At 31.3% G+C, this 26,735-nt stretch overlaps 1 protein-coding gene across 1 annotated transcript; it reads right to left on the bottom strand.

Moving 5' to 3' along the window:
- Nucleotides 1–2,367: 2,367 nt before the first annotated feature.
- On the bottom strand, nucleotides 2,368–9,945 carry LOC120089702 (serine carboxypeptidase-like 35). Its single transcript, XM_039047067.2, has 8 exons — nucleotides 9,458–9,945; nucleotides 6,189–6,293; nucleotides 5,895–6,083; nucleotides 5,415–5,503; nucleotides 4,783–5,079; nucleotides 4,434–4,570; nucleotides 3,049–3,141; nucleotides 2,368–2,791 (listed from the first exon to the last, which is right to left on the bottom strand). The coding sequence occupies exons 1-8, from the start codon at nucleotides 9,726–9,728 to the stop codon at nucleotides 2,530–2,532; spliced, it is 1,443 nt and encodes a 480-aa protein (XP_038902995.1). The 5' UTR covers nucleotides 9,729–9,945; the 3' UTR covers nucleotides 2,368–2,529.
- Between the last annotated feature and the right edge of the window lie 16,790 nt (nucleotides 9,946–26,735).

Here is a 26,735-nt window from a genome sequence, read left to right as displayed (position 1 = left end):
GAGATATAAAGCAAGGCTGGTAGCAAAATACTTTCATCAAAATCCTAGAATTGACTTTTTTAAACCTTCAATCTAGTAGTTAAAACTTCTACAATCTGTGTTGTGTTAAGTTTTGTAGTCCCAAACGGCTGGCTTTTGCGGCAACTTGATTTCAATAACGCGTTTCTTAATGGGATGTTGGATGAAGATGTTTACATGGTACAACCCCTTGGGTATGTTGATCAATCTTATCCAAATCATGTTTGAAATTAAATGATCATATCTAAATCATATCTGAAATTAAATAAGGCCATCTTTCACAAGAAAAAGTCTATGCTTCTGCTATTAATCTATGTTGATGATGTTATCATCACTGACAATAACACTACTTTAATTGATGCCCTGATAAAATCCTTGGACACAAAGTTCGCGTTGAAGGATTTGCGCAAACTCAATTACTTTCATGGAGTTCATTCATTATCTTGACATTGAATTTATCATCAGTGAGGCCAAATATGTGGACGACTTGCTTCACAAGATACAACTTAGTGACTTGAAACCAATTCCATCTCTGAGTGTCCTTTAAAAACATTTGTCTCCTTATGATGGCATGTTTTTTTACGATACATTTGTTTATCAAAGCACTATAGGCGCGTTACAATATATCACTTACACTCGACCAAATATTGCTTACATGGTTGATCACCTTAATCAATTCTTGCAGAAACTAACTAATCTACACTGACAAGCTGTAAAAAGGGTAATTCGGTATGTGAGTGGAACCAAGAATTTTGGTCTCTTATTTCAACCGAGTACTGATCTCTCTATGTCTGCCTATTCTGATGTTGATTAGGCATCAAACATTGATGATCGCAAGTCCGGAGCTACATATTGTGTTTTCGACGAGGGAAATCTTGTGTCTTTGTCCTTCAAGAAACAAATGACTGTGACACGATCGAGTACAGAATCAAAGTATCGGGCTTTAGTGTATGTTGCTTCTAAAATTGTTTGGACTAAATAACTACTCACAAAACTTGGTGTTTCCTTACCTCTGAAACCTATCCTATGGTGTGACAACGTAAGTGTCAGTCCTCTTGTTGCCAACCTCGTGTTCCATGCTAGAATCAAACACATTGAGATTGATGTTCACCTATGAAGCACAGACACAGATATAGATACGAGATACGGATATGAAATAATACGGTGATATGCCAATTTCTAAAAAATTAGGATATTGATACGTTGAAGATACGTTTTCTTTTTCTTAAAAAAATCTAGGATATAAATAAATTTAGCATACAAGTTAATGACAATAGTACAAAATATAGTACAAATGTTGTAATACAATACAAAAAGCAACATCTAAGATATTGAAATAAAATAATCAATAAAATACAATAGAAAACTTTCTCATATTGATTAGAAAAGAAGAAGAAGATTAGAGGGAGAAGTATAAAGATAAATGAAGAACTTTTTCGTTGAATTGTTGAAGATATTCAAGTGGGTTATATTTTTGTGGACCTTGTGGGGACTAAAATGTAAAGATGAAGATTAGATGATTCTAGGATGTGGTATTTTATTTTTCTTTTCCTTTTAGTTTTGGTCTCGAGTAGTGAGTTTTTTAAATAGGTTGCCTAGTTTTAGATTGGGAAAAATTAGATGAGTTGCTTATCTTTTTACTTTTAAAAAAAAGTTAAAAAAAAAATAAGCATAAAAATAGATATGTCAAATCGCGTGTCAGATACGTATTTGAGAATTGAGAAGTATCTGTATCTGATACGTGTCTGATACGAATTCTTTACCTTAGATGAAGTATCTATACATCATAGATGTTCACTTTGTCAGAGACCAAGTTCTTCACGATGCACTTGAAGTACGCTACGTTCCCTCATCCAGTCAGCTAGCTGATTATCATACAAAGCCGCTAACACACTCACAGTTTCAATGTCTTCGTTCCAAACTTAGGGTAATTGATCTGACCTCTCGTTTGAGGGGAAATTTTAGGGAGAATCGCCACATAAGCCGTGCCAACGAGTCAACAAAGCTTGCCAAGCTGGCAACCAATCATCAATCAAATATCCCACTTCACCATCTTCCAGAAGCTCCAGTTGAATAGAAATTGGTTCGAAGGAATATTCTCCTATCTAATGAAATCTATCCATCTATATATTCATGTAATTTTTATGCATTTATTCTTTATTATTCTTTTCCTAATTTGAAGGGATCTCCTATGTATAAATAGTAAGCATTCCATCAGAATTTATAATCGAATATTAGAGTAAAGATTTCTCCCAAAACTTAGCAGATCTTCAAATCGTAATTTTAGCAAGTAAAAAACTCTCAAAGGAAAAAAGAAAAACAAATACCAAAATGCAAATCAAGTCAAAATTTATTTAGGTTAATCTTACCTTTCTTTTATTAATCATAAAGTCTCACTTCAGAATACAAATAGTACAATTAACAAACAAACAAGTTTATTTATATTAAAATAAAGAAACTTAAAATAAAATAGTTATCAAACAGAGACAATAATAAAATTGATTTTAATAACTAAATTTTGGGAGTTATGGGCAAACGATGGTCCGCAAGAAAGTAAACGAATAGAGCAAGTGATTGTTGAGGAGCAAAGATTGGGGCTTGGTGGCCTGCCCCTCTAATGGTAGCCAAAGTGAGGCCTTCTTGGTAGGTTTCAACCCAACCAGCCACTTGATGCCTCTCAAACCAAGCCCTCCATTCTTCTTCAACTTTTAACCCCATTTTCTTTATGCTATATCTTGTCGATGTTATTGGTATTCTTCCATCTGTGTCACCGCTGCAAAATTACATGCAATTTTAGAGTAATTTATTGATTAAGTCATATTTCATCTATACAACAATAATGATGTGTTTGATCCAAGGAGTTGTGAACTCCACTCCTTAGATCCCACTACTAAAAGGCATCAATTTTATACCTTCACAACTCTCTAGACTTCTTTATAATTCTTGAAGCTCACCGTTCGACTCATTGCCTCAAATATATCCCGAGAGTTTTTAAGGAAATTAAAGAAGAGAAATATAAATGGAAATTACCTATAAATCCAAACGCGGTATTGTGCTTGGAGCAACTTGTGAATGATTGGCAAGACAGAGTCAGGAGCATCAATCCAATCTTGGATGACATTACTGCCAACCAACATATCAGCAGCAAATTTTTGGTATGAAGGGTTACAAAAGCTCATAAACCAAAACTATATATTAAAAGATAACAAAATATGGTTAAGTTACAAGTTGAAACTTTCACAAGGTATCTCTATCTTCAATACATTTGTAAAGCTTATAAAAGTGTTTTGTGTCATTTTTTAAAATCTTTCAATTTTGTGGCTAATAGATTCCTAAACGTTAAAAGAGTATGTCCAGTAGATCTCTTATTCTTATTTGTTGGTAACAATTTTGTTTTTAGTTTCCTATTTTTAAACATTGTGCTCTTTTTCCTCATAAATTTCTTAAGTTATGGTTTTTACTTTTCATTTCTCACTGGAGAAACATTTGGATTTTTGGCCAAATTTTCAAAAAATATTTTTTTAAAAAACTACTTTTTCTTTTTTAATTTTCAAAGCTCAATTTGAATTTTTAAAACATTTTTAAAAAGTAATAACACAACCCAAAAAAAAAACTAATAGATAGAAGTAGTGTTTGTGAGCTTAATTTTCAAAAACTAAAACCTAAGATTCCATTTCGTAATCATTTTATTTTTTTTTTAATTTTTGAAAAATAAGTCTATTTAATTACCCTCATATTTCTTACAATGATTTGCATCTTTTTTAAGTGGTTAAATTCTTGGTCAAATTTCAAAAACAAAAATAAGTTTTAAAAGCTACTTTTTTTAAGTTTTCAAATTTTGGCTTCGTTTTTTGAATTATTGGTAAAAAGTAGATAACAAAGAAACAAAGATGAAGGTGGAAACGGTATATATGCTTAATTTTCAAAAAAAAAACAAAAAAACAAAAAAACAAAATGGTTACCAAACGGACCCTTTATTTATCAAATGGAACTTAACTTACAATCTTATGTTTAATAAATTATCGACTAATTCACAATTTTTTGCACCAAAAAACATTGACTTCATTCGGACACAATGTTGACTTTTCAATTTGTAAAAAATAAGCATATGAACTTTAAGTACAGTCTAATTATAAGTCAGAGATTTGTTAAGCACAAAATATAAGTGAAAAGACCGAATAATCATTTATAAAATTAAAAAACTTATCAAACACACAATCGAAAGTTTAGAAGTCTATTAGACACTCGATCAATTTCTTGTTAATTTCATATAATATAAACTTTATGAAACAAAATTCTAACCGCTGACAAACTCTTTTTGTGTAAATTTGATTTTAGAGACTAAACTTGTAATCCAATTTGAAATAAACATATAAACATTAAAAAACAACATAAACTAACATAGAAATAATTACCTGCAAGGGGTGTAAGGATATGAAAGTTTGGTGACATTAGCATGAAGAGCCCTTTGAACATCCTCTCTACTCAAATACTTTTCTGCATAATTTGCACTACATGGATCATAGCCTCTTGGTAGCTTACTCCATAATTTCTAAGTAAAAACCAAAAAAAAAAAACAATAATCAAAATCCATCCACGAAAAACATATATAGAAGCTTTAAATTAAGGGGTTAAAACCGACCATAATTTAGTGAATACATCACCAGCTACCATCAATATTTAATTTCACTTTTGTGATTGTAATTGAACTACAAAAACATAAGATTAAATTAAAGTTTGTTCGAGAGAGATAAGAAGTCTTACATATTTCGAGAAGATTCCAGGAATAGTATCGAGGAGTCTGACCATCGAGTCGAAAGAAGAGGACGAAGAAGAGAGGCAAGTTGGAGCATAAATATTATAGATATCAATTTTGGAGTAAGAAACTAAAAAATCTCTATAGTAATTAAGGCAAGAAAGTGTTAGGTTTTCGATGTCAACTGAAAAATTGCAATCTTTGAAGATGTTGGCATGGAGTTGATCTGATATTATGGCATGGCTCCATGCAAATTCAACCATTCCCATTGTGTCTGTTTCATCATTGATGGCTGCATTTCCAATCTAATTATTTATATATAAAAAAAAAAAAAAGATCATATATTAATATTACTTGTTTGATTAATTTATTCTTTATTCCCTACAAAACATATTAGTATACATATCATAAAAGAAAAAAAAAAACAGTAAACTACGATCAAATGAAATAAAGTAATCTAAAAAGCGGTTATATAATAATTTATTTTATTTGTTACGAAATAAAGCATAACTCAATTATGACGGGCATGCACAGTACTTATATTAAAATGGGAGACTCAAATCTTCCCGTCTATATTGGGTTACTAATAACTAAAAAATTTATTCTTTTGTTATAATTATTATTTGAAGAGGGAACTTACCAATAAGCCCTTGAGGTTAACAATCAAATCTTTGCTAGAATTTTTGTTTCTCTCATAAATGAGCTCAGCAAGTTGGGGAGCATAATGTCCTTCAAACAATTAATATAGAAAAGAGAGAGAGTAAATATGTCAATAATAAATGTATAAGCTATATTTGGATAACAATTCATACAAATACACTATAAACACACTTGAACCAAATACAATAAAATAATATTTACAAGCTACGACTTTTTTATTATATTTTTTTCGTTTAACAATTTCAGAGATAAGAGATTGAACCATCAATATTTTAGAATAAGATAAATGACATTAATCTTCATAATTTATATATTGTCCCAATTTAGAGATTTTTTTTTAACCGTCAATATGGGCATATAAAGCTCCATGAATATTTAGAACAAACTTATATATTATCGATCTTGAGGTTTGATCCTCCCATCTCAAATATCGTAAAACAGAAAGGAAAAGAAAAATTACCAGCATAACTCTCCCCAGCAATATAGAAATCATGAAGTTTGAAATTTGGAAACCTTTTGAACCAACCAATAAGAAAAGCATGAGAATCTTCAGCTGTGACTTTATCTCCAAGCTTTTGTAAATCTGATGATTTGTTTGTATAAGAGAATCCCACTCCCACTGGTGACTCCAAAAATAGCATATTTGCAGCTGTTGCAAAAAAATAAAAAAATAAAATAAAAATAAAAAACCACTTTATTTAATGGAGATTATATGAATTATGTGAATTAAAAAAAAATCGAAATTAGGGTATACCTTTATTCCAAGAGAAAGGGTTGAGTTTTAGCTTTCCATTGCTCTGAACAAGGAAGGGCCCAAGTTCTTGAGCAGCTCCATAAGCTATGGAGGAGCACCCTGGCCCTGATAATATCAAATTATTCACTAAAAATATTATTCTTCCTCAAATTCAATTCTATACATAAGGTACTCCCATGGAAGGGGAAATTTTTTTAACTAATTAATCTTTTAATTAATTAGTTAGATTATGTTTAGGTTAATCATCACATTCGTATAACGTAAAAGACACATCTAAAACGTCTTAATTGAATCGAGATAAAATCTACTTGGCTTAGATAAATGTTAATTTTAAAGTAAAAATATTTATTATACGGACAATACTTTTTGGTAGATAAGTTTTGGTTCTAGTTTCTATTTGGTCATTGTTTCAAAAATGTTATATATTCTACTCTTAAGTTTTGAATTTAATTTTTTATTTGGTCTCTAAATTTCAAAATGTTACATTTTTATCTTTGATTCTCTTTTAGTTTTGTTCCAAATTGGTCCGTAGGATTTCAAAATTTACATTTTTAACTTTAGTTTTTCAATAAATATTCACTTTCAATCCTTGATATTAATGTTTATCAATTAATTAAATTAAAGAAATTAATTAATTATAATTAAATTTATTTTCACTATTTTTTCTTCACTATTTAAAATTAATTAAAAAAATTATGTCATAATTATTTTAAATAAGTTAACTGAAAGTTGACGTTAAAGAACCAAAGTTGCACCTGTAAAAACTTAAGTGTAAAAGTATAAAATATTGAAACTTGAAGATCAAATGAAAATTAATCTCAGAACTTAAAGGGGGAAATGTAATATTCTAAAATTTAAAGACCAAAAAAAAAAAATTAAACTCAAAACTCAAAAAAGGTAAATAAAATATTGAAATTTTAGGGATAAAAAGGAAATATACTCAAAACTAGGGACTAGAAGGATATTTTCGTTACACATTATAATAATACCTTGATGTATTGAATGCATGCTAGAGATCATCATAGACAAAATAATCTTAATCTTCAAGTTTTACTTATTAATTTAAATTCTAATGGAAGTTTATTAGTGTGTATAAAGGTATTCAATATAAATACTGAATTAAAAATATATTGCATATTGGTGCTTAAACTAATAAAAGGAATATAAGTTAATTAAATTAAACTTTTTCTTTCAAAGTAAAATAATAAACTTTTCCTCAATTTTTTTCTCCTTTTTAATAAAGATTCTTGTATAGTATAAACAAAATTGTCTTAAACAATAGAGACGAAAAAGACCAAAAGACATCTTCATCCCCGCTTCCACTTCGTTGTCATTCTCCACTTCATTGTCATTCTACCGAAAGTAAAATAATTCATTATCTTGATAAACATGAATGGAAAAAGTCGATCATACTAAAATAAAAGGAGAGTAAAATGTCCATTCTAGTATATCGCATCATACCAGATCTAAATGTTCTCATTTATATGATTTTTAATGTTATATTCCAAAATATTTTTTAATAAGCACATTTTTATTAAACATTTTATTCAAGTATATAAACTTCATATAAAAGATTTATTTCCAATGCAATAATATGAAATTATACCTTAGCCCAAACAATTTTATATATATAATTCAAAATAAAATATTAAAAGATATAAATTTAAAGTAGAATAAATATTCTTTTAAAAAGAAAAAAAGTAGAATAAATATTAAAATTTATAATTAACATTTTTAATATTAGATTATAATATAGACAAAAGTTACATCAATCATAGAGTAACACTGTAGTCATTTTCCACAAAGTGACATGCTTTCATAATCTCCAATGGCAGAAATTTATTAAAATGTTTTTTTTTTCTTGTCGTTATATTTAGTTTAAATGCTCACAATTTTTTTTAATATTCTCAAATCTCAACTCCTTATTTATTAGGGAAATTGGAGAAAAACAATATTTTTGTAGCACACGTTTAATTTGAATGTCTAAAAAAATTAAAATTAAGAAAATATTTCGATTATTAGGCTTTTATTGGTCTCAACATATTAAATATCGTAAAAATATTTAGTAACAAATCTATATTCTTATTGATCATTCTATTTATATTGTAATCAATATTTAAGATTATTTTGTTTTAATAAGAAAATCACTAAAAAAAATTATCGTTTTGAAAAAGATTTCATATTGAGTTATTTCTATCAAAATATTAATCGCACATATTTTCCAAACTTGATTTTCAAATTTACGTTGTAATCTATAAAGTTTAAATAAACAAAAATTAAAGTATTAATACATTAAAAGAAAGAGTATAATAGGTGTAAAAGCACACTTAGTCACGAGGTCCAAGTCAGAAATTTTTTATAAAAGAGAGACAAGACTTTACCTTTATTATATATATACTACTTTTATCTATTAATTTTGATTTTATTTATTTTGATTTTTTATATTTTTAAAAATGTTCGTTTTGATCTTACTTTTAAAATATGGTTTTCATACTCTACCGTTTGTTCAATTTTATTTCATTTGTTGGTTTTTAAAAAAAAATTAAGAAAACTACCTTTACTAATCCTCGAGTTTTTTTTAAGAATAAGTGCATTAAGTTTATAAGTTTTCAAAATGTAATTTTTTAGTCCTCGAGTTTTTACTAATAGGTTTAAAAAGCTATCGTTGGATATTAGATCTATATGTAAAAGTGAGAATTTTGCTCCCATCATTTTCATGTTTAAAATGACTAAAATGACCATTTTTTAACTACAAGAACCAAAATAAATTAAATTTAAAAGTACAATAACTAAAATAATCATTTTAAAAATATAAGACTAGTATCAAACAAAGTTGAAAGTACAAAATGAAAATAAAATATTTTAAAAATATAAAGATCAAAATGAACAAAAATTAAAAATATAAGCACCAAAATAACATATAAACCCTCCTTCTCCATCAAAATATATAATGATTCTAAAATCTTCATATTTTAATATATTGTCATTTTACTTTTCTTCTCTTGTCTATTTTTTTTTTTTTTTTCTTTTTGAGTATAAAGAAGTTGGGAGATTCAAATGTGGTCGTTAACACATATAAATGATACTCCACTTTAAAATAAAACACACCCGAAATTTCATCCTAAATTTTATTCATAATTGAATTTAGGATATTTTTTTTTGAGAATGTTGTCAGAAGAACTAACAAAAAAAAATATCAAAATCTAGAGGTGTTTTTGGGAACACTTTCAAAGATAGGGACTAAATAAAAATAAGAGAGAGAACAGAACCTCCATTGAGCCAAAGAACAAGAGGCTTAAGAGCGACGTCGTTTTGAGCCTCAAAGAACCAGTAAAACAGAGCCTTCTCTTCACTCTGCCGGAGTTTGATATAACCGGCATAGTGCCGGAACTCCACCGGCGGCTGGTCCGGCAAATTGACCACTCGATCAGCCTCTCTCCGCTGTGAATCTCCGTCGTCCAATTCCTCGGACGAGAAAACCGCCGCCGTAGAGAGTAGTAAAGTGAAAAACAAGGGCAAGAAATTCAAAGAATGTGCCATCGCCGATTGAAGAGCAATAATTCAGTTCTCTCTTTGTAATTGAAGAGAGAGAAAAAGAGAATGAATTTGGAGAGGGAAAAGTGAAGAATTTGAAGATTTAATATTACATGTAAAAAGGAAGATAGTGTGTTTCAATAAAAACGTTTGTTTGGCAATGTTTACTCTCTCTACCTTTTTCAATTAATTGGAGAAAACTTTATCAAATGTAATCATTTTCAAGTTTAAATTTGAATCTAATCCTTCAACTTTTGAGATTATTCCGTTTAAGTACTTAATTATTAAGTTAATTAAAATATTGTTTTCATCTATATAAAATGTCAATTTTGGATATTAAATCTCTTTGTAAAAGACAGAATTTTAATGGCCTGTGAGGCATATTGAATTACATTTTATCTCAAAAAAAAAATTAGAGAAAGGGATACTTTTTCTAAATTGTTTTTCTAATTTAAAATAATTATAAAAAACTACCACAGGAGCTTTTTAAACCTATTTTTAAGAATTCAAACACTAAAAACATATATTTTCAAAAATTAAAAGAACAAATGCACATATTCTTAAAAACTTGGAAACTAAAAAATACATTTTGAAAATTCTATGACAAAACTTACATATTTTTAAAAATTCAGAAACTAAAAATGTAATTTTCTCAAAACTTTTTGTTATCTATTAAGATCTTCATTATAAAATTTGAAAACATACTCATATATTGTATATTCTTGTAGAAAAATTATTATTATTATTTAGTTAATTTCGATAAAAATTAACTTAAAGAGACTATACTTAAGATTTATTAAAAGTATAGGAACTAGAATTGAACAAACAAATCCTAAAGTCTAAAAATAAAAATAGTATTTTAATATGAGTATTATTATTAATATAAAATTCAGAAAATTTCAAAAGCATCACCGAATTATAGAATTTATTGTCGATTCCACCCTCAATCGTTCAATTTTTATGAATAATACTCTATTCTAATGCTATGAAATTTTCAGTTAAACCCTTAAATAGTACAATATTTAAGGATTTAATAGCAATAATTTTGTTAGTTTAGAAGGGAAGTTTGTCAAGATAGCCCATTAAGTTGTAAGGCCAAGCCCATTTAGAAAAGGTTGAGCTATGACTATTTCCTTCTAGAAACTCTTCATCTATATATGAAGCATAGATACGAATACAGATACGAGATACGAATATAATAGAATATGATGATACGTCAATTTCTAAGAAACTAGGATACTAATAAGTTGAAGATATGTTTTTTTCTTAAGAAAAATCTAGGATATAGATAAATTTAGCATACAAGTTAATAATAATAGTACCAAATACAATACAAAAAGAAACATCTAAGATGTTGAAGTAAATAGTCAATAAAATGTAATAAAAAAGTGACTCATATTGATTAGAGAAGAAGAAGATTAGAGGGAGAAGTATGAAGATAAACGAAGAACTTATTTGTTAAATTGTTGAAGATATTTAAGTGGGTTATATTTTGGTGGACTTTGTGAGGATTTAAATTTGAAGATGAAGATTAGATGATAGGGTTTGGTCTTCTTTTTTTTTTCTTTTTTTTTTTTTAAGTTTTGGACTCGAGTAATAAACTTTTTAAATATACTGCCTACTATTAAATTGTAAAAGATTAGATGAGTTGCTTATCTTTTTTTCTTTAAAAAAGGTAAGCGTAAAAATAGATATGTCAAATACGTATCTGAAAAGTATCTGAAAGTATCGATATCTAATACGTGTCTGATACGGATTCTTTATTTCACATAAAATATATGTGCTTGATAGCTCTTCAACAAGTGAAGATAATTCATCGTGAAAGGTGTATTATTATTGACTCTAGCTCTTATATATGTCTATCCATCAGACAAATTTATGTGAAAACTGAAAAGCATTATATTTCAATATTTGAAATTCCCTCTTTTTGAATTTAAAACAAGAATGAGTAGAAGATTGAAAACAAACAAACAAACAATTATTTCAACTATGTACTAAAAAGGGGGAGACCATTTTTTAAAATCTTTTAGTTTCTTATTTACCTTTTTATTGTCAGGTTTGTAGAATCATCATATATTTTAGTGAGAACAAAAAGATAGGAAGAAAAACAAGCTGTAATCCAAGATCACTCTAGAAAAACACTAATTTAATGCTTTATCTTTGAATCCTTGATAATATTGATAGATATCATTCGAGAAAAAGTATATATGATTGATTGACTACTTCAATCAGTGATAGGTGTTTAGCATGAATATCTAAGAAACACATACATAGATACGGATACGATACGATACGATACGGTACGGTGATTCGTTAATTTCTAAAAAACTAAGATACAAATACGTTGAAGATATGTTTTATATATATATACACAATGTCTAATTAATTGCTATAATAGTTATTTTAAGTTAGATTAAAATAGATTCAAGAAGAGAGTGAAAACTTGAAAAAAAAAATCCTAGTAACGTAGAGTGATTGTTGAGTGACTAGAGTAGATGATAGGAAAGAAATAGAAGACAAAGATTGAATAATGAAGTTGAGGATGGGAAGAATGAAGATTGAATAATAGAAGACAAGAAGGGAAGAATGAAGATTTAATTACTTTTCTGGTTTTTTTTTAATCTTTTATGTTTTTATCATTTTTAATTTGTTTTGTTTTGGATTACTCAATTTAAGTGGACTTTTATGTTTGAAAGTGATTTTAAAATGGATGAAATCACTTTTGTCATTTTCAAAATCACCGTGAAACATGTTTAGTTCTTCAAAACTAATTTTGATAATATGAAAATTGCATTTAAAAGTATAAAATTGAAAACTAAATTAATTTTGAGTAATTAAATGTGCCTTTTTTAGTGATTTTAAAAATAAAAAAGTTATTTTTGATGATTTTAAAATCACTCCTAAACATGCACTCAAATAAAATGGGTTGTGGGTTAGGCTTTTTAAGTGGTTAGGCTTAAATTTGAAGGAAAAAAATTGACCCACGTATCCTTCACGTATCTAAAGCAGGCCAATTTACATCATCGTAGAATTTCATACGAAAGATACTCAGAGCTAGAGAAGAAAGGGTTATTTTACTTTGATGGAATCTATATTATGTTTACTGAATCACATGAAATAAAGAGATTCTCACAATTTACTTCCACAACTTCTCGCGATTCGACGGAATTTTATTGCTTAAGCACCTAGAACCTTTCCCTAACCATAGTCGTGATAACTTTTGTCCTTTTTGCTTGCCCTCTTGTTTTTTTATAGGCTTATAGCAGAAGTCAGGAGTGTGAAAGTCTAGTTGTCACTCGGAGCATGAAGCAACCGATTTTTTCACGTGAACTAATTCATATCCATCTTTTTCGGTCTTATTAATCTAATCCCACCAATCCTCGCATTGGCTCTGCTAGTTGGCTTTGCTATCAAGCACCTCGCCCCTATAGCTTATGGGCAAATCCCATTCCCCCAGCGGGATGAACGAGTATGCGGATAAATGAAAGTTGAGGTGACTAAGGTTGAAGATGTAGCATTAGCCACTGTTTAAGCACGTAGTGGTTCGAGCCGGTCGAGAGTACGAGATTACTGATCGAAGATTCATCAATTGAGATGGGCGGAAGTCGTACATTGTTTACTCGAAAATAAGTGAATTCCATTTTCAGAGAAATGGAGCCTTGACCTAGGGCAGAATGATATGAGTGAGTTGCTTTCTCTTGATATAATCAGATCAAGATGGCCAAGGAAGACAGAGAGAAAACGGCTCGAAGATCCGGAGGATGTCAAGCGTGCTCTCCAGTTGGCTCTCCATGACGACTGATTATTTTAGATATCCCACAATGAGAGCTATTAGCTTAGCTGGAGTTTTGCTTGGCCGGCTGAGTACGGAACGCTAGCTTTCTCTAGTTTAACACTTCATCACGTGGTGGCCCTACAAGCATGGTATTTAAGAGATGCCCTAAATCTTGTATGATTGGTCGACAAGGTCGATGAAAAGGGCCCTTGCTACTTATTGTTGTTCCGCTTTGCCACCAGTCCGAAAGCCTTTTACACACAGTAGATTCTCACAATCCTGGTGGCAGCTCATAGCATTCATTTTTCTTCCTTCTTTGCTGCACATCTGTATTCTGCTTTATAGAGATCTTGGCGATACGTCCCAAGTTGTTTTTTTCAAGCGTGGAAACTTCCTGTCTATCTTGACCGGGAAGAGGGGGGAGGCCTTTTTTCAAAAGGATGAGAGTTTCGATCTCATTCTACGGTCGACTCGCCTTCACATACTCGCGTATGGAGCCTGTTTGCTTCAGGCTCATCAACGTCGAACCACAACCGATCGATTCCTTAACGCTATGTGGGAGAACTTAACCAATTACGGGTTGGTCCAACCAAGAAAGACATGAGAGTCTTTGGGCATTCATAGGTTTTTGCTGACTCTCTCCTCTAATAAAAGAGTTTACCATCTGGACCTGGAGCTTTCTGAACTCTCTTCTCTTTAGTTTAGGCTCCAAGTTGTTTTTGGGTGGGATGGTCGACCTTTAAATTCAATATCGGGTTTTCATCAATTTCACATAAAAAAAAAAAAAAAAGCTCTTCTTTAAAAGATGCAAAAGGTGTTGATACGTCCCATCCACATAGAAAGCTTACCCTCTTCCATACATTAACAATGGATGCTACAGCCGTGCCCTTTCTATTGTAGGATTAGAAAAGGGGTCTAATCTTTGAGAAAATCGAGGTTTTTTCCGCAAGCCGTATGCGGTAAGAGTCGCATGTACGGTAACAAGGGGGTTCGCGTCTATACGTGTAGTGTGGTGGTTGGGCCTACCAGATGAGGTATGCCCAACGTGCGGAGGATCTGTTGAGACTTTCTAGAACTACTAAACGCTATGAAAGCCATAAAACTGCTCTACTGACTTTTTTCTACCCGCCTTTATTAGTATGGGTCACCCACCCAAGTAACAGTAGGCAAGTAGTTAATCATATCCCATTCTAGAACTAGAACAACCTACGGAAAAACGAATTGATTGACTATTGAGTGCGTCGCATCCGTCTTCAGGACGATTTAGTCACAGGTTTTCACTTCGGCGCAGCGGTTTCTTCCATACCAACTTAGCTGCCCGTATCGTAGAGGCTTTCAGTATACAGTGCCCACAACTATTCATAGTATAGTGGGGTTATTGAAACACGAGAATGCTCGCCCTTTCTTTCAAGTAGGCCACTTTTTCCGGAACGTGATCTAGTTCCTACCTTAACGCACTCCAAGTGTAGTTGCCAGTGTAGCACCTACGACTAAGAGGAATGGAATGTTGGCCACAGGGTGAGATGATCTTCTAATACGAGGACGAGTGACTGGTCAAGTGACCCGCCCGCTAGGGAAACTGGCTACTGGATTTGTGCCAAGCGCTACACTGACGACGGCGGCTAGGAGGGTAAGGGCCTTCTGTTTTTTTTTCATCGTCACTATCTGCTTTATAGTCGAATCTGGAGATCGAGAGGAGCCCGAACCAAACCAAGAACGAAAACGGATTCGATTCCGGGACAAACATCGTGAGAAGTTATCCAAGTTACGCCTTCGATCTGTTTTTTGAGCAAGAATCACAGCGTTACCGCTCTGTGGCGGGGAAGGCAGATTTCTTACTTTCATCTGTTCTAGTTTCATGTTTAGTAGAAATAGAGTAGGCTCCGACCTAAGATATGGTCAGTTAGCTCATCATAAATAGATTAACCGACGAGTGAGCATTTTCTGCATCAGTGGATGACGAATCGCGAACATAATAATTTCTAGTATCACACCATTCTCAAAGGAACCATACGTGACACTCTCGGCTCAGACGGCTCCGTCCCGGCATTAAGACCTCCTCTTTCCTTTGACCAACGGGTCCTCAAACCAACCTGTCCTCCCTGCTTGAAAGGTTCAATCCCTTATGAGATTATTAATTTGGATTATCTGACTACTGATAAGGATTATCTTTTAAATGAGAAAAAAGAGAAAATATATATAAATTGTAAGGAGAAGAGACATAGGGAATTGTGTGAGTATATGAAGCAGGACATCCTTCTACTTGGTGGTGTAATGCAAAAAGCTCAAGAGATCTATTGGAATCTCTATAACGTGGACATAAAAAGTAAAATAAGCTTAGTAAAGCAATACGAGACTCTTCCTGATCAAATCTTTGAATTGAGATCCCCCTTGGTCCTCCGTAAACAAGGGAAGTAGCACTAAGAACAGCGGAGGAACGCGATACAATACAAAACACCCATGTTACTTACCACACACCTGACGTCTGTCAAAGCTAAAAAATCCTCCTGCCCCGGCCGTACCGCATTAATCGTCAGCCACGGGAGATCGTCTTGCCTAACTCTTCTTCAGGAGGCACATCGATGGATCTGATAGCAGCTCACCATCATGAGAATACAGCTTGGCAACTCCCGACCGATTCCCTGCAACAAGCAAGGTTTTCGCTGCAATCCTAGATATCACTAGGCAACACTCCTCTCGTTCGCCTTGACCAATCACAGATCAGCCCGACTAACGGTCGCTTTGACCCTTTTCCGCGTTTCTTTCAATTTCCTTACATTCTAGCGTCTTGGCTTCCTCCTTCGATTCGTCTTGCAAGTGTTATTAATAAGGGGACGAATATTCGTTGTATATCTATATTGGACTTTCGGCAGAAGATCGTTCGAAAGCGAGTAGCTAAGACCTCCCCAATCAGATATTATTGTGCCGGTATAGACCGAAATTCCGTTATGGTCAGCTACCAAGGTGAGTGAGCTAAGATCGTTTTTAGGGATCAAAAGTGTTGGTTTTAGAAGATGGAATGTCTAATGTTTTTTCACCTGGAGAACTAATTGGATTGTTGCGAGCGGAACGAACAGGGTGGCCAATCTTCCTAACCGCGCGCGGGCCGGGCTTAGATACGTGTATCTAAAAATTAAAAATAAAAACAAAAAAATCAGATACTTCAAATCACGTATCAGACACGTATCTGGACGTATCCGTATCGTATTCATATCTAATATCGATTCTCTACATAATTAGAAGTATATGTACTTCCTAAATGTTTATCAAGAGAGAATTTGAATGAATGTTTTACATTGTACTAATCATTTATTCTATTCGAACCATTATTTGCAAAATGTTTTACATTGTACTATAATTGTTTGCTACTTTGAATTTGATTGATATTTATGCAACCATCACTTGAGAAACTATACATAAAAGTACGAATGAAAAAAAAATAAAAACTTTTTTTGGGACACTTTTTTATCTTTTGCTATTTAGAGAATACCCAAATTGTCCTTTATCCTTTTCTGATTGGCCCACTTATCCTTTCTTAAATTCAATTAGAAAAACACACCCATAAAGTTATTAAAAGCCACGCATGAGCTGGTTGAAAAAATCCCACCGGCACCCTATTCGGGGAAAAATAAAAACCGAATAATCACAATCAACATGCATCTATAAAAATAATTAAAAATAAAAACTATACCTTAATTGTTGAAAAAAAAAAAAAAAAAAAGCCCGACCCTCTATTTCTCTCACACCCACCCACATATTTGATAAATATAATGGTTAAATTCTTAGCTATATTTCAAAAATAATACCAATTTTTTTAGAGCTACTTTTTAGTTCTCAAATTTTGAATTAGTTTTTTAAACTATTACTGAAAAATAGATAATAAATGAAAAAATTTTGAGGTGAAAATAGCGTTTATAGACTTAATTTAAGAAAAAAAATGGTTAGTAGACGTGGCCTAAGTTATTAAATAAAAACTCTTCTACTCACCTGCCACAAAAAAATTTGATATTTTAGTAGGGTATACATGGGTTGGGTTGGATTGGGTTGAAGGTATTTTTTTGGACCAACACGAAAATTCGGATTGGTTTGATTGATAACCCAAATGACCCAAATAAAGTTCCCAACCCAACCCAACCCTTAAAATTCGGGTTGGGTTGGGTTGGGTTGGGTTGTCGAGTTATAACTTATTTTTTTATTTTTAATGAAAAATATGTAAATTTATATACTACACATAACTAATAACTAAAATCACATAAAATTAAGATGTTAAATACCAAATATCTATGATATTTATTGTAAACTTTAAATAGAGACAAATATCATAACAATTTTAAAAGAAAATATTAAAAATTCAAAAATTAATCAATACAAATAAATCAAACTTTAAACAAAGAGAAATATATATATATACAAAATTCAGGTTAGGTTGGGTCAACCCAAATTCTTTTTGGCCAACCCACAATTCAACCCAACCCAATAAAAATAGAAAAATTCAACCCAACCCAACCCAACCCAATCCAAGAACAAAACTAACCCAACCCAATCCTTACATTTTGGGTTGGGTAGTCCGGGTTATTTAAACACCCCTAAATTTTAGAATATAAATATAAAATAAAATTAATTATCATTTAATTATTTGAATATCAAAAGTTTTGTAACTTCTTTCTCTTTTTTTACAACTATAAAAGGTTTTCTCCAACTCATTTCAAAGAACAATGTGAAGTTCTTCTTTCCTTCATTTTTATGTTTCTCTCTTTCTGTTAAAGGTTCTCTCCTACTCATTTCGAAAGACAACTTGAGGCTTTTTTCTCCTTTATTTCTCCTTTATTTTTCTCCTTTATATTAAACATAATTTCATTATTTAAATTAAGAAAATTGTTTTAAATAGAAAAGTAGTTGAAAATATTTCTAAATATTGCAAAACGTCACAGTCTAAACAATCATAAACATCGATAAACACGGTTAAACATCTATCAATGTCTATCAATGATAAATGATACAGTGACATTTTGTTATATTTGTAAATATTTTGATCAGTTTACTATATTTAAAAATAATATTTTAAATTAATTAAAAATAAAGTAATAAGAATATTAATAATTAATAATAAAATTTTATATTAAATAGTTAAGATAACTATTGATTGTAAATATATTAAGTGAAATTTATTAAGTTTAAATAATACATTTATATTTAATAATTAATTAAAATAACAATAACGAATAGATGATGCTAATTTATCAATTAATTAGGTTAAATTCGTACTATTTATTTCCAGGTATAAAACTCTCACTCCTGTGAAAAGTATTTAAAAACTTATCTTAGATGGATTTTAAAGTTTTATAGATAAAGAAAAAAAAAAAAGCTAAATTTTAAAAAGTGAAATTATATGAAACAAACGAACTTGTGAATCAAATAGCTGTTCAGTAAATCTCATATTATTTCTTAACTTGAGATGATGTGGCGAAATATTTGCAATAATTAAGTATGAAATTTCTCATAATATTTCATAATACTATAATATTAGAAACTTCTGCATGGGTGTTCAGAAAATTATATACTGCGTTTATCAAAATTTATTGAATAGCATAATGTTTTTTAAAGTAAAGATTATACTCTAATTCTATTTTAATTATCCCGTATAGTTTTTAGTATTTTATATATATAATTTCTTAAGGGATTATTTAGGATGCTGAGTAGAGATAGGATGTCTGGAGTTCATATGTAGGTGAAGTTCATATATTTGTGAAATTCATATGTTTGTGTTTAAGGTGTAGAGTTATTTAGTCCGAGTTCATATGGCTGTGTTTGGAGTGAGAGTTGATTTCATATGTCTAGATATCTGATACAGTTTTCTAAAGTCTAAATAATATGTTTTTATGATTACTATTTTTGTTTTGAGATTTTTTTATTCAATAATTCTACCAATCTTTGTTTGAATAAAATATGGATTATAATTTTTTTAAAAAAATTTTTATAACTTTTCTTTTTCTTCTTTCTTTCTTTCTTTTTTTTTTTTCTGGTAATAAACAATAATTAACTTGTTACATTTCTTGCAGAAATATGGTTAAATAAAATGAAAAACCAAAGAGAAATCAAAATTTTTTATTCATAATTTTTCTCCATGAATTTCATTATCATCATCTTCTTTTTCTTCTTCTTCGTGTTGTTGCTGATAATTTTACTATGTCATGAATTTTTTTATTAAAAATCTTCATCATCTTAGCAGCCAATGGAATGTCACCATATTTCTTCAAGAATTTCACTTTCAATTCCTCTAAATTTGAAAGATCATTAGAGAATGAATCTATATTTTTCACTAACTCTTGCTGAAAAATGTTCAAGAATTTTTTTTTATTTTATGGTTTTTTTGTTATATGTTACATTCTTTTTAACTACATATATATTTTTCATCTAAATATTCTTAATACTCATTTGATATGTGAATTTAATTAAATAAAAATATTTTTTTTGCAAATTTTTACGTATGCACTTAATGTAGACAAAGTCATCAGTCTTATAATAGTTGGAAGTGGTTGTTGAAGTTGATTATCAAAGATGATTTTCGTTGGAGTTTGTAGTCGGAGGTGGTGGTTAAAGCCTAAAATTGGTCGCATGAAGGTGATATTGGAGTTGGTTGTTGAAGTTTGTCATCGGAGGTATTTTTGAAGCCCGGAGTTGGTCAGATAAAAGTGGTCGTCGAAGTTGATCATTGAAGATGATTTTCACTGGAGTTTGTAGTCGGAGTTGACTGTTGGAGCCTGAAGTTAGTAGCATGAAGGTGGTATTAGATTTGGTTGTCGGTGTTTGTTGTTGATGGTGGCTGTAGAAGCCCTGTTGATCGTCAAAGTTGCTCGTTTAAAGGTGATCATCGAAGGTAATTTGCATTGGAGTTTGTAGTCACTTCATGTGGCTACCAGAGTCCGAAATTGGTTGTCAGAGTTGGTCACGCGAAGGTTGTCAGAGCCTGGAGTTGGTCGCTAGAGCTCTCATCGGAGGTGGTTGTTGGAGTCCAGATTTCATCGTTAAAGTTGTCATCGAAGGTTGTTGTCGGAGCCTGGAGTTGATCATTGGAGTTTTCATCGGAGATAGTTATTGGAGCCCAGAATTAGTTCCCAAAGTGTGACCGTAGCTGATGGGTGGTGCAATTGAAAACATTGGAAGAAGGGAGAGTTGGGGTGAGTTGACAAAATACACCAACACCAACTCAATTCCACCGACATTTAAAGTTGGTAGGCCAAACAATGAGTTGGTATATTATAACAACTCAATTCAACTCATGTTGGTGAACCAAACACCCCCTAAAGTTTCATAGACATCTTATTCTATATGAGAAAATAGATTGATGTAATAACTTTGTAAAGCACAACAAAGGTAGAGTATAAAGATTTGAATCTTTATTCTTATGAGTAGAAAAATTTATATGAGGTGGGGTGGGACCGAAGATGCCTTTTCTGTTCCCATTTTTGCTTCTCGTTTAATTCTTCATCCTTATAAATTTTCCAATTTAATTTTGAGAGATCATGGTGAGGGTTCTCAATGAAAATTTTGCAGGGATTGAGTTTTTCGAAAGGAATTTTTACCCATTTTTTAAAAATGAATTAACTTAAATAACTACCATTAAAAAAAATTTAACTAAATAGATAACTTTCTCACTAATTTTTTTATAGGATTATTCAACATGGACAATTCGAATTTAAAGAGAAATTATTAGTTTTCTAGTATAGGAAATAATTATCTATCAAATTATTCATATATATAATTTAATTTAAATATTCAATTCAAACATATTTACTATTAAACAATAAAAATTGAATAATATTTGTATAATAATAATAACATAACAATAAATATTGTAATAGATTAATAAAGAGGCAAATGGGGCAATGGCGGAGACAAAAGCAATTCCTCGTTCCCGTTTAGTTTATGAATAATTTTTCTCTTATTCTCCCTTTCATTCCTGCAAAGAAAATGAACATCTCTATTCAAAAAGTGAGAAGGTCAAATTTCATATTTCGAAATTCCATTTTCTTTTAATCAATTTACCATACCACACATAGTGAAATTTCAAGGAACTTTTTACCTCCAAAATTAGTCAATAGTCTACCAAATGAAAGAGGTATCGCCTTTATCCACTTGGTGAAAGGAAACCGAACTCCAAAAAATAAAATAAAACCATAAATTGCAAAAACCACATCCCAAAATAAGATGGTAGTGATAATTGTCCCCATAAACTTTTATTTATAAAAATTAAATCTCAACCAATGAAAAATATAAAAATTAAAATTTCAAAATCTGTTTTGATTTTCATAATTTTGGTTCAATATTCCTAATCTCCAAGCAAAAAAAGCTTGATTTGCTCGTTTCTCTCAACGATGATTTTCTAAGGGTACTTCTTTTCCTTTTTGAATAAAATCTAGTTTATTGAAATAACTACTAAAATATATTGAATGAGAATTTTGACTAATCACAAGTTGTCACATCATTACAATAAAAATCCATTTTATTGAATCAAAGAACAATACAAATTATTGTCCCTAAATTAAAATTTAAAGACAAATAAATGAAAAACCAAAAAGTGCCGCATGTTTTCATTCTTCCCATTTGATTATAGCGATAAGCTTATCAAATTCGACAATGATTCAGCTTGGACCATAATCGATAAATTTGACTAGAAGTCTAATTAGGACTAAAATTAAAAATTGGATCAAGTTGAGTTATTAAAGTCGTTTGAGTCCAACAATAAAAGCAATTTTTTAAAATTTTATTATTTCTCTCGCAATGAGAATCCACCGTGAAGATACAAGTATTTATAGAAGTTTGGAATGATAGGAAATCGCTATACAATCGTTATAACAATGATGGGCTGAAGTTCAGTGCAAATGGGCTTCAATGGAAATTTGGGTGAAAGAAAAGATTGGGCACAAGTCCAATCTTTGGGTCTCAAGTCTTGCCTATGCAAGGTTCATGAAAACCTCTATAAATAGAACCTTCACCCTTCATTTAAAAAGGATTGGAAGAATTAAAAGACACAATTTTAAAACTCTGAGGATTTGAAGTTCTAAAAATTGAAGCTTTAAAGACCTAAAGAATATAACTCATCTGAAGCGAAGATTATACGACTTCCAAACTCAAGAACTATAGCATCAAGAACAAACTACAAAATTTTCGAGATAAATCAATGTCAAGAACAAGCTGCAAAGCTTTTGAGACAAATCAACATTCGAGAACAAACTATAAAGCTCTCGAGACAAATCAACTTTGAGAACAAGTTGCAAAGCAATCAAGAGGAGTTTACTTTCTTCAAGAGAAAGAATCAAAGGATCAAATGTTAAAGATTGTACTCACTATACTAAAATCAGTACAAAAGGAAGTCCATTTCAATAAATCAATTTTTTCCAAAAATCTCATTGAACAAAATCTTTTGAATTTTCTAATGTGATTTGATTCTTCGCAGTGTATATATTTCCAATTTCAAAATCCATTTCATTGTGTAGTCGAACAACTTTGTGGAAGGAGAAGGAGGATGGAATGACGGAGGGGCAAAGGTTAAAGTGGAAGGTAGAGAGAAACTAGGGAGAGAAAAAAATTTTAGGAGAGAGATTTTGAGTAAAATGGGTTTAATTTTCACATTAACGAGAGCTTAAGGGTTTAACTTTTACATTTAATATCATTATTTTAGGACTTGATTTTAATAATCGAAAGTTTAGGGATAAAAAAACGATTTTTAATTTTTATAATTGAAAATTGAAAGATGCAATTATTATCCATCATACTTCAAGAGTTAAGTTTTTGTAATTTTCAAAGAAAAAGAAGTTTCAAATGACTCATTTTCCACTTCTATTGTAGGGAAATTAAATTTAGGGTAGGGATGTCTAAGATATGATCTAAGTGCATACCAACCATTCACTTGCTTCCAAGCTCTTCAATGGTGAATGCTATCATCATGATGTTAACTCCCAATAACCATTAGAACACAAATGTCAAAGTGTTTACCATCATTTCAAAACCATAGGTGTCCATTTTTCATTTTTATTGTGACAAAAAAAACTTTTCAAATGGAGGCATCATGAATTCGAATGAAAAGGAAGGTTTACTTCAAGGGAACTAATATGATCAATGTCAATGTTTTTGAAAAATGGTCACTTGTTTTTGCAAATAGTCTTTTGTTTTTGTTGATAGGTACGCTAATCTTGACATACATATATAGTGACACAATAATTTTATTTTAGCTTGTTCAAGATTACATCTTCACTACGATCAAGTATTTTAGCAAGACAGATAAAGAATCAATAAATGAGATATGCTAAAAAAATGAAAAGATTCTAAGAATGAGATTAAAAATTCATGAATGATGTTTCATAGAGGTCGAAGGCATAATTTGAATTAATTAGTTTGAACCTACCACTAATTTGGAGTTATTGCTCCATAAAAGGAACAATTTTATTTTTCTCACAAACTCTTTCATGAATTGATTAGCGAACTTATCACCAATTTAGTAGGAGAGACTCAGATTGAAAATTCGTGAATGACAATAAATAGAAATAAAATGCATAAATTGAATCGATTATGATTATTTTTTATTTGTTAATTGCTTTACATTCTTACCATTTCTCTTTCATCTATAAATGATATACACAATTATTTTGTTATTTGTTTTTGTAAATTTTTCTCTCTCTTCTTTTAATTTTTTTAAACTATTTTTCTATATAATTGTAATTAGTAATTATGTAATATTTAATTTGTTCAATTAAAATATTTGTGTTAGAGAGAATAAAGGAATAAAGTTAGTTCATATTTTTCTAATAAAAAAAATTATTTTAATTTTATTGGTTGATATAGTTGTAGTTTAGTTAATAATTATTTTTTGTGATATGTTGGGTGAAAATTTAACTTTCAAAACAAGAGGAACCAACATTTTGGTTGGAGAATCCCACATTGGAAAATTTGGTATGGAAAGTCTTTTTTATGTACTCCAATCTTGTGTTTTAGGTTTGGGCCCCAAGAGATACCCATGTTTTGGAGGGAGGGAGGGAGTGAGTGAGTAGATAGACAATTGGCCATCCATCCACTTCATTTGCCTATTTCGTTCCGTCCTTATGGTTCGATGTTGAAGGCTTCGGTTGGTAACGGTGCATTTTGACTTGCTTGTTTCTGTTTTACATATTTTGCTCTTCACTTGACCGTCGTACCTTGACGATTTACTGTTCGTCATTCTGAGGGTCCTGCTGTTTCCAACAATTTTAAGACGTAACGGCACATCATCAATGGCCCTCACTACCAACAATGATATTATGATATCTGACCTCAACTGTCCATTCCCGTTCGAAGGCGCGAACTTCAAGCGGTGGAAGCAAAAGATGTTGTTCTTTCTCACTGTTAAAAACGTCGCCGAAACTTGTACTAGAGCTAAGTCGATCGTCCCTTTAGAAGAACCAACTTAACAACAGATAAAATATGCTGCTGACTGGGAGAAGAAAGACTTTCTCTATAAGAATTTCATTTTTAAATGGTTTGGCTGATGATCTGTATGACTGCTACAATAGAATAAAGATAGCGAAGTGAGTAGATAGACAATTGGCCATCCATCCACTTCATTTGCCTATTTCGTTCCGTCCCTACGGTTCGATGTTGAAGGCTCCGGTTGGTAACGGTGCATTTTGACTTGCTTGTTTCTGTTTTACATATTTTGCTCTTCACTTGACCGTCGTACCTTGACGATTTACTGTTCGTCATTCTGAGGGTCCTGCTGTTTCCAACAATTTTAAGACGTAACGGCACATCATCAATGGCCCTCACTACCAACAATGATATTATGATATCTGACCTCAACTGTCCATTCCCATTCGAAGGCGCGAACTTCAAGCGGTGGAAGCAAAAGATGTTGTTCTTTCTCACTGTTAAAAACATCGCCGAAACTTGTACTAGAGCTAAGTCGATCGTCCCTTCAGAAGAACCAACTTAACAATAGATAAAAGATGCTGCTGACTGGGAGGAGAAAGACTTTCTCTATAAGAATTTCATTTTTAAATGGTTTGGCTGATGATCTGTATGACTGCTACAATAGAAGTATTATAGATCTCTATAAGAATTTCATTCTTTTGGGATGCCTTACAAAAGAAGTATGACATCGAGGAGGCCGGGTCGAAGAAATATGTTGTTAGCCATTATCTCAAGTTCCAAATGACGGATGACAAATCTGTGGAGAACCAATCCCATGAACTTCAGAAGATAGCCCACGAGATAATTATTGAAGGTATGTCTCTAGACGAACAATTCTAAGTTGCTGTTATTATTGATAAACTGCCTCCTTTGTGGAAGAACTTTAAGAACGCCTTGAGGCATAAGACCAAGGAGTTCTCATTGGAGAGTCTTATAACCCAGCTAAGGGTCGAGGAGGAAGCTCGGAAGCAGGACCAGAGGGAGGAGGTGAATGCAATACCTGGGAAACACGCCTCTACCGTGGTAAAACCTGACCAAAAATCTAAGGGGACAAAGCGGAAAGGTCAAAACCGTGGCTCCAACAACCAGAACCAATAAAAAAAACCATAGCCCCCTTCAAGAGAAACAGTACAGTTCCTGTGCTTTAATTATAATAAACCTGGGCACACATGGCTAGGAACTGTAGGAATAAGCGTTGTCCTGATGGTTAAGCGAACCTGACAGAAGAACTGTTAGTCTCCATGCTCACAGAAGTAAATGTGATTGGTTGTTGTGAAGGGTGGTGGATAGACACTGGTGCCTATGCGCCATGTCTGTCACGACCTTAGTCTATTTAAAACTTATACTGAAACTAAGGATAAGAATATTCTGTTGGGAGATCACCACTCCATGAAAGTTTTCGGAACTGGCAAGGTGGAACTGAAGTTTACCTCTGGGAAGACCCTCACGTTGAAGGACATTCTGCACACTCCGAAGATAAGAAAGAATTTGGTTTTGAGCTATCTCCTCAACAAAGCAGGGTTTACTCAAACTATAGGGGCAGACCTATATACCCTTACCAAAAATAATGTATTTGTAGGGAAAGGGTATGCAACTGAGGGAATGTTCAAATTAAATTTAGACCTTAATAAAATGAAATCTTCTATGTATATGTTGTGTTCTATGAATATTTGGCATGCTAGACTCTATCATATGAATAAGAATTTAATTAGTAACATGATTAGGCTAGAAATGATACCTAAGTTATCCATGAATGATTTTGATAAATGTGAGTATTGTAGTCAGGCTAAAATTAC

This window comes from Benincasa hispida, chromosome 11, assembly GCF_027475165.1.
Source record: "Benincasa hispida cultivar pf3 chromosome 11, pf3_genome.v1.1, whole genome shotgun sequence".
Lineage (NCBI taxonomy): Eukaryota > Viridiplantae > Streptophyta > Magnoliopsida > Cucurbitales > Cucurbitaceae > Benincasa > Benincasa hispida.
This window is presented reverse-complemented; position numbering and strand designations above follow the sequence as displayed.

Bases quoted from the DNA above. Each gene is read 5' to 3' on its own strand.
- LOC120089702 (XM_039047067.2), bottom strand. From the start codon at position 9,728: ATGGCACATTCTTTGAATTTCTTGCCCTTGTTTTTCACTTTACTACTC. The intron at 3,142-4,433 runs GTAATTATTTCT...GTTGGTTGGCAG, and splicing joins TATCCTTACACCCCTTGCAG to TAATGTCATCCAAGATTGGA. The intron at 2,792-3,048 runs GTAATTTCCATT...GTAATTTTGCAG, and splicing joins TACCGCGTTTGGATTTATAG to CGGTGACACAGATGGAAGAA.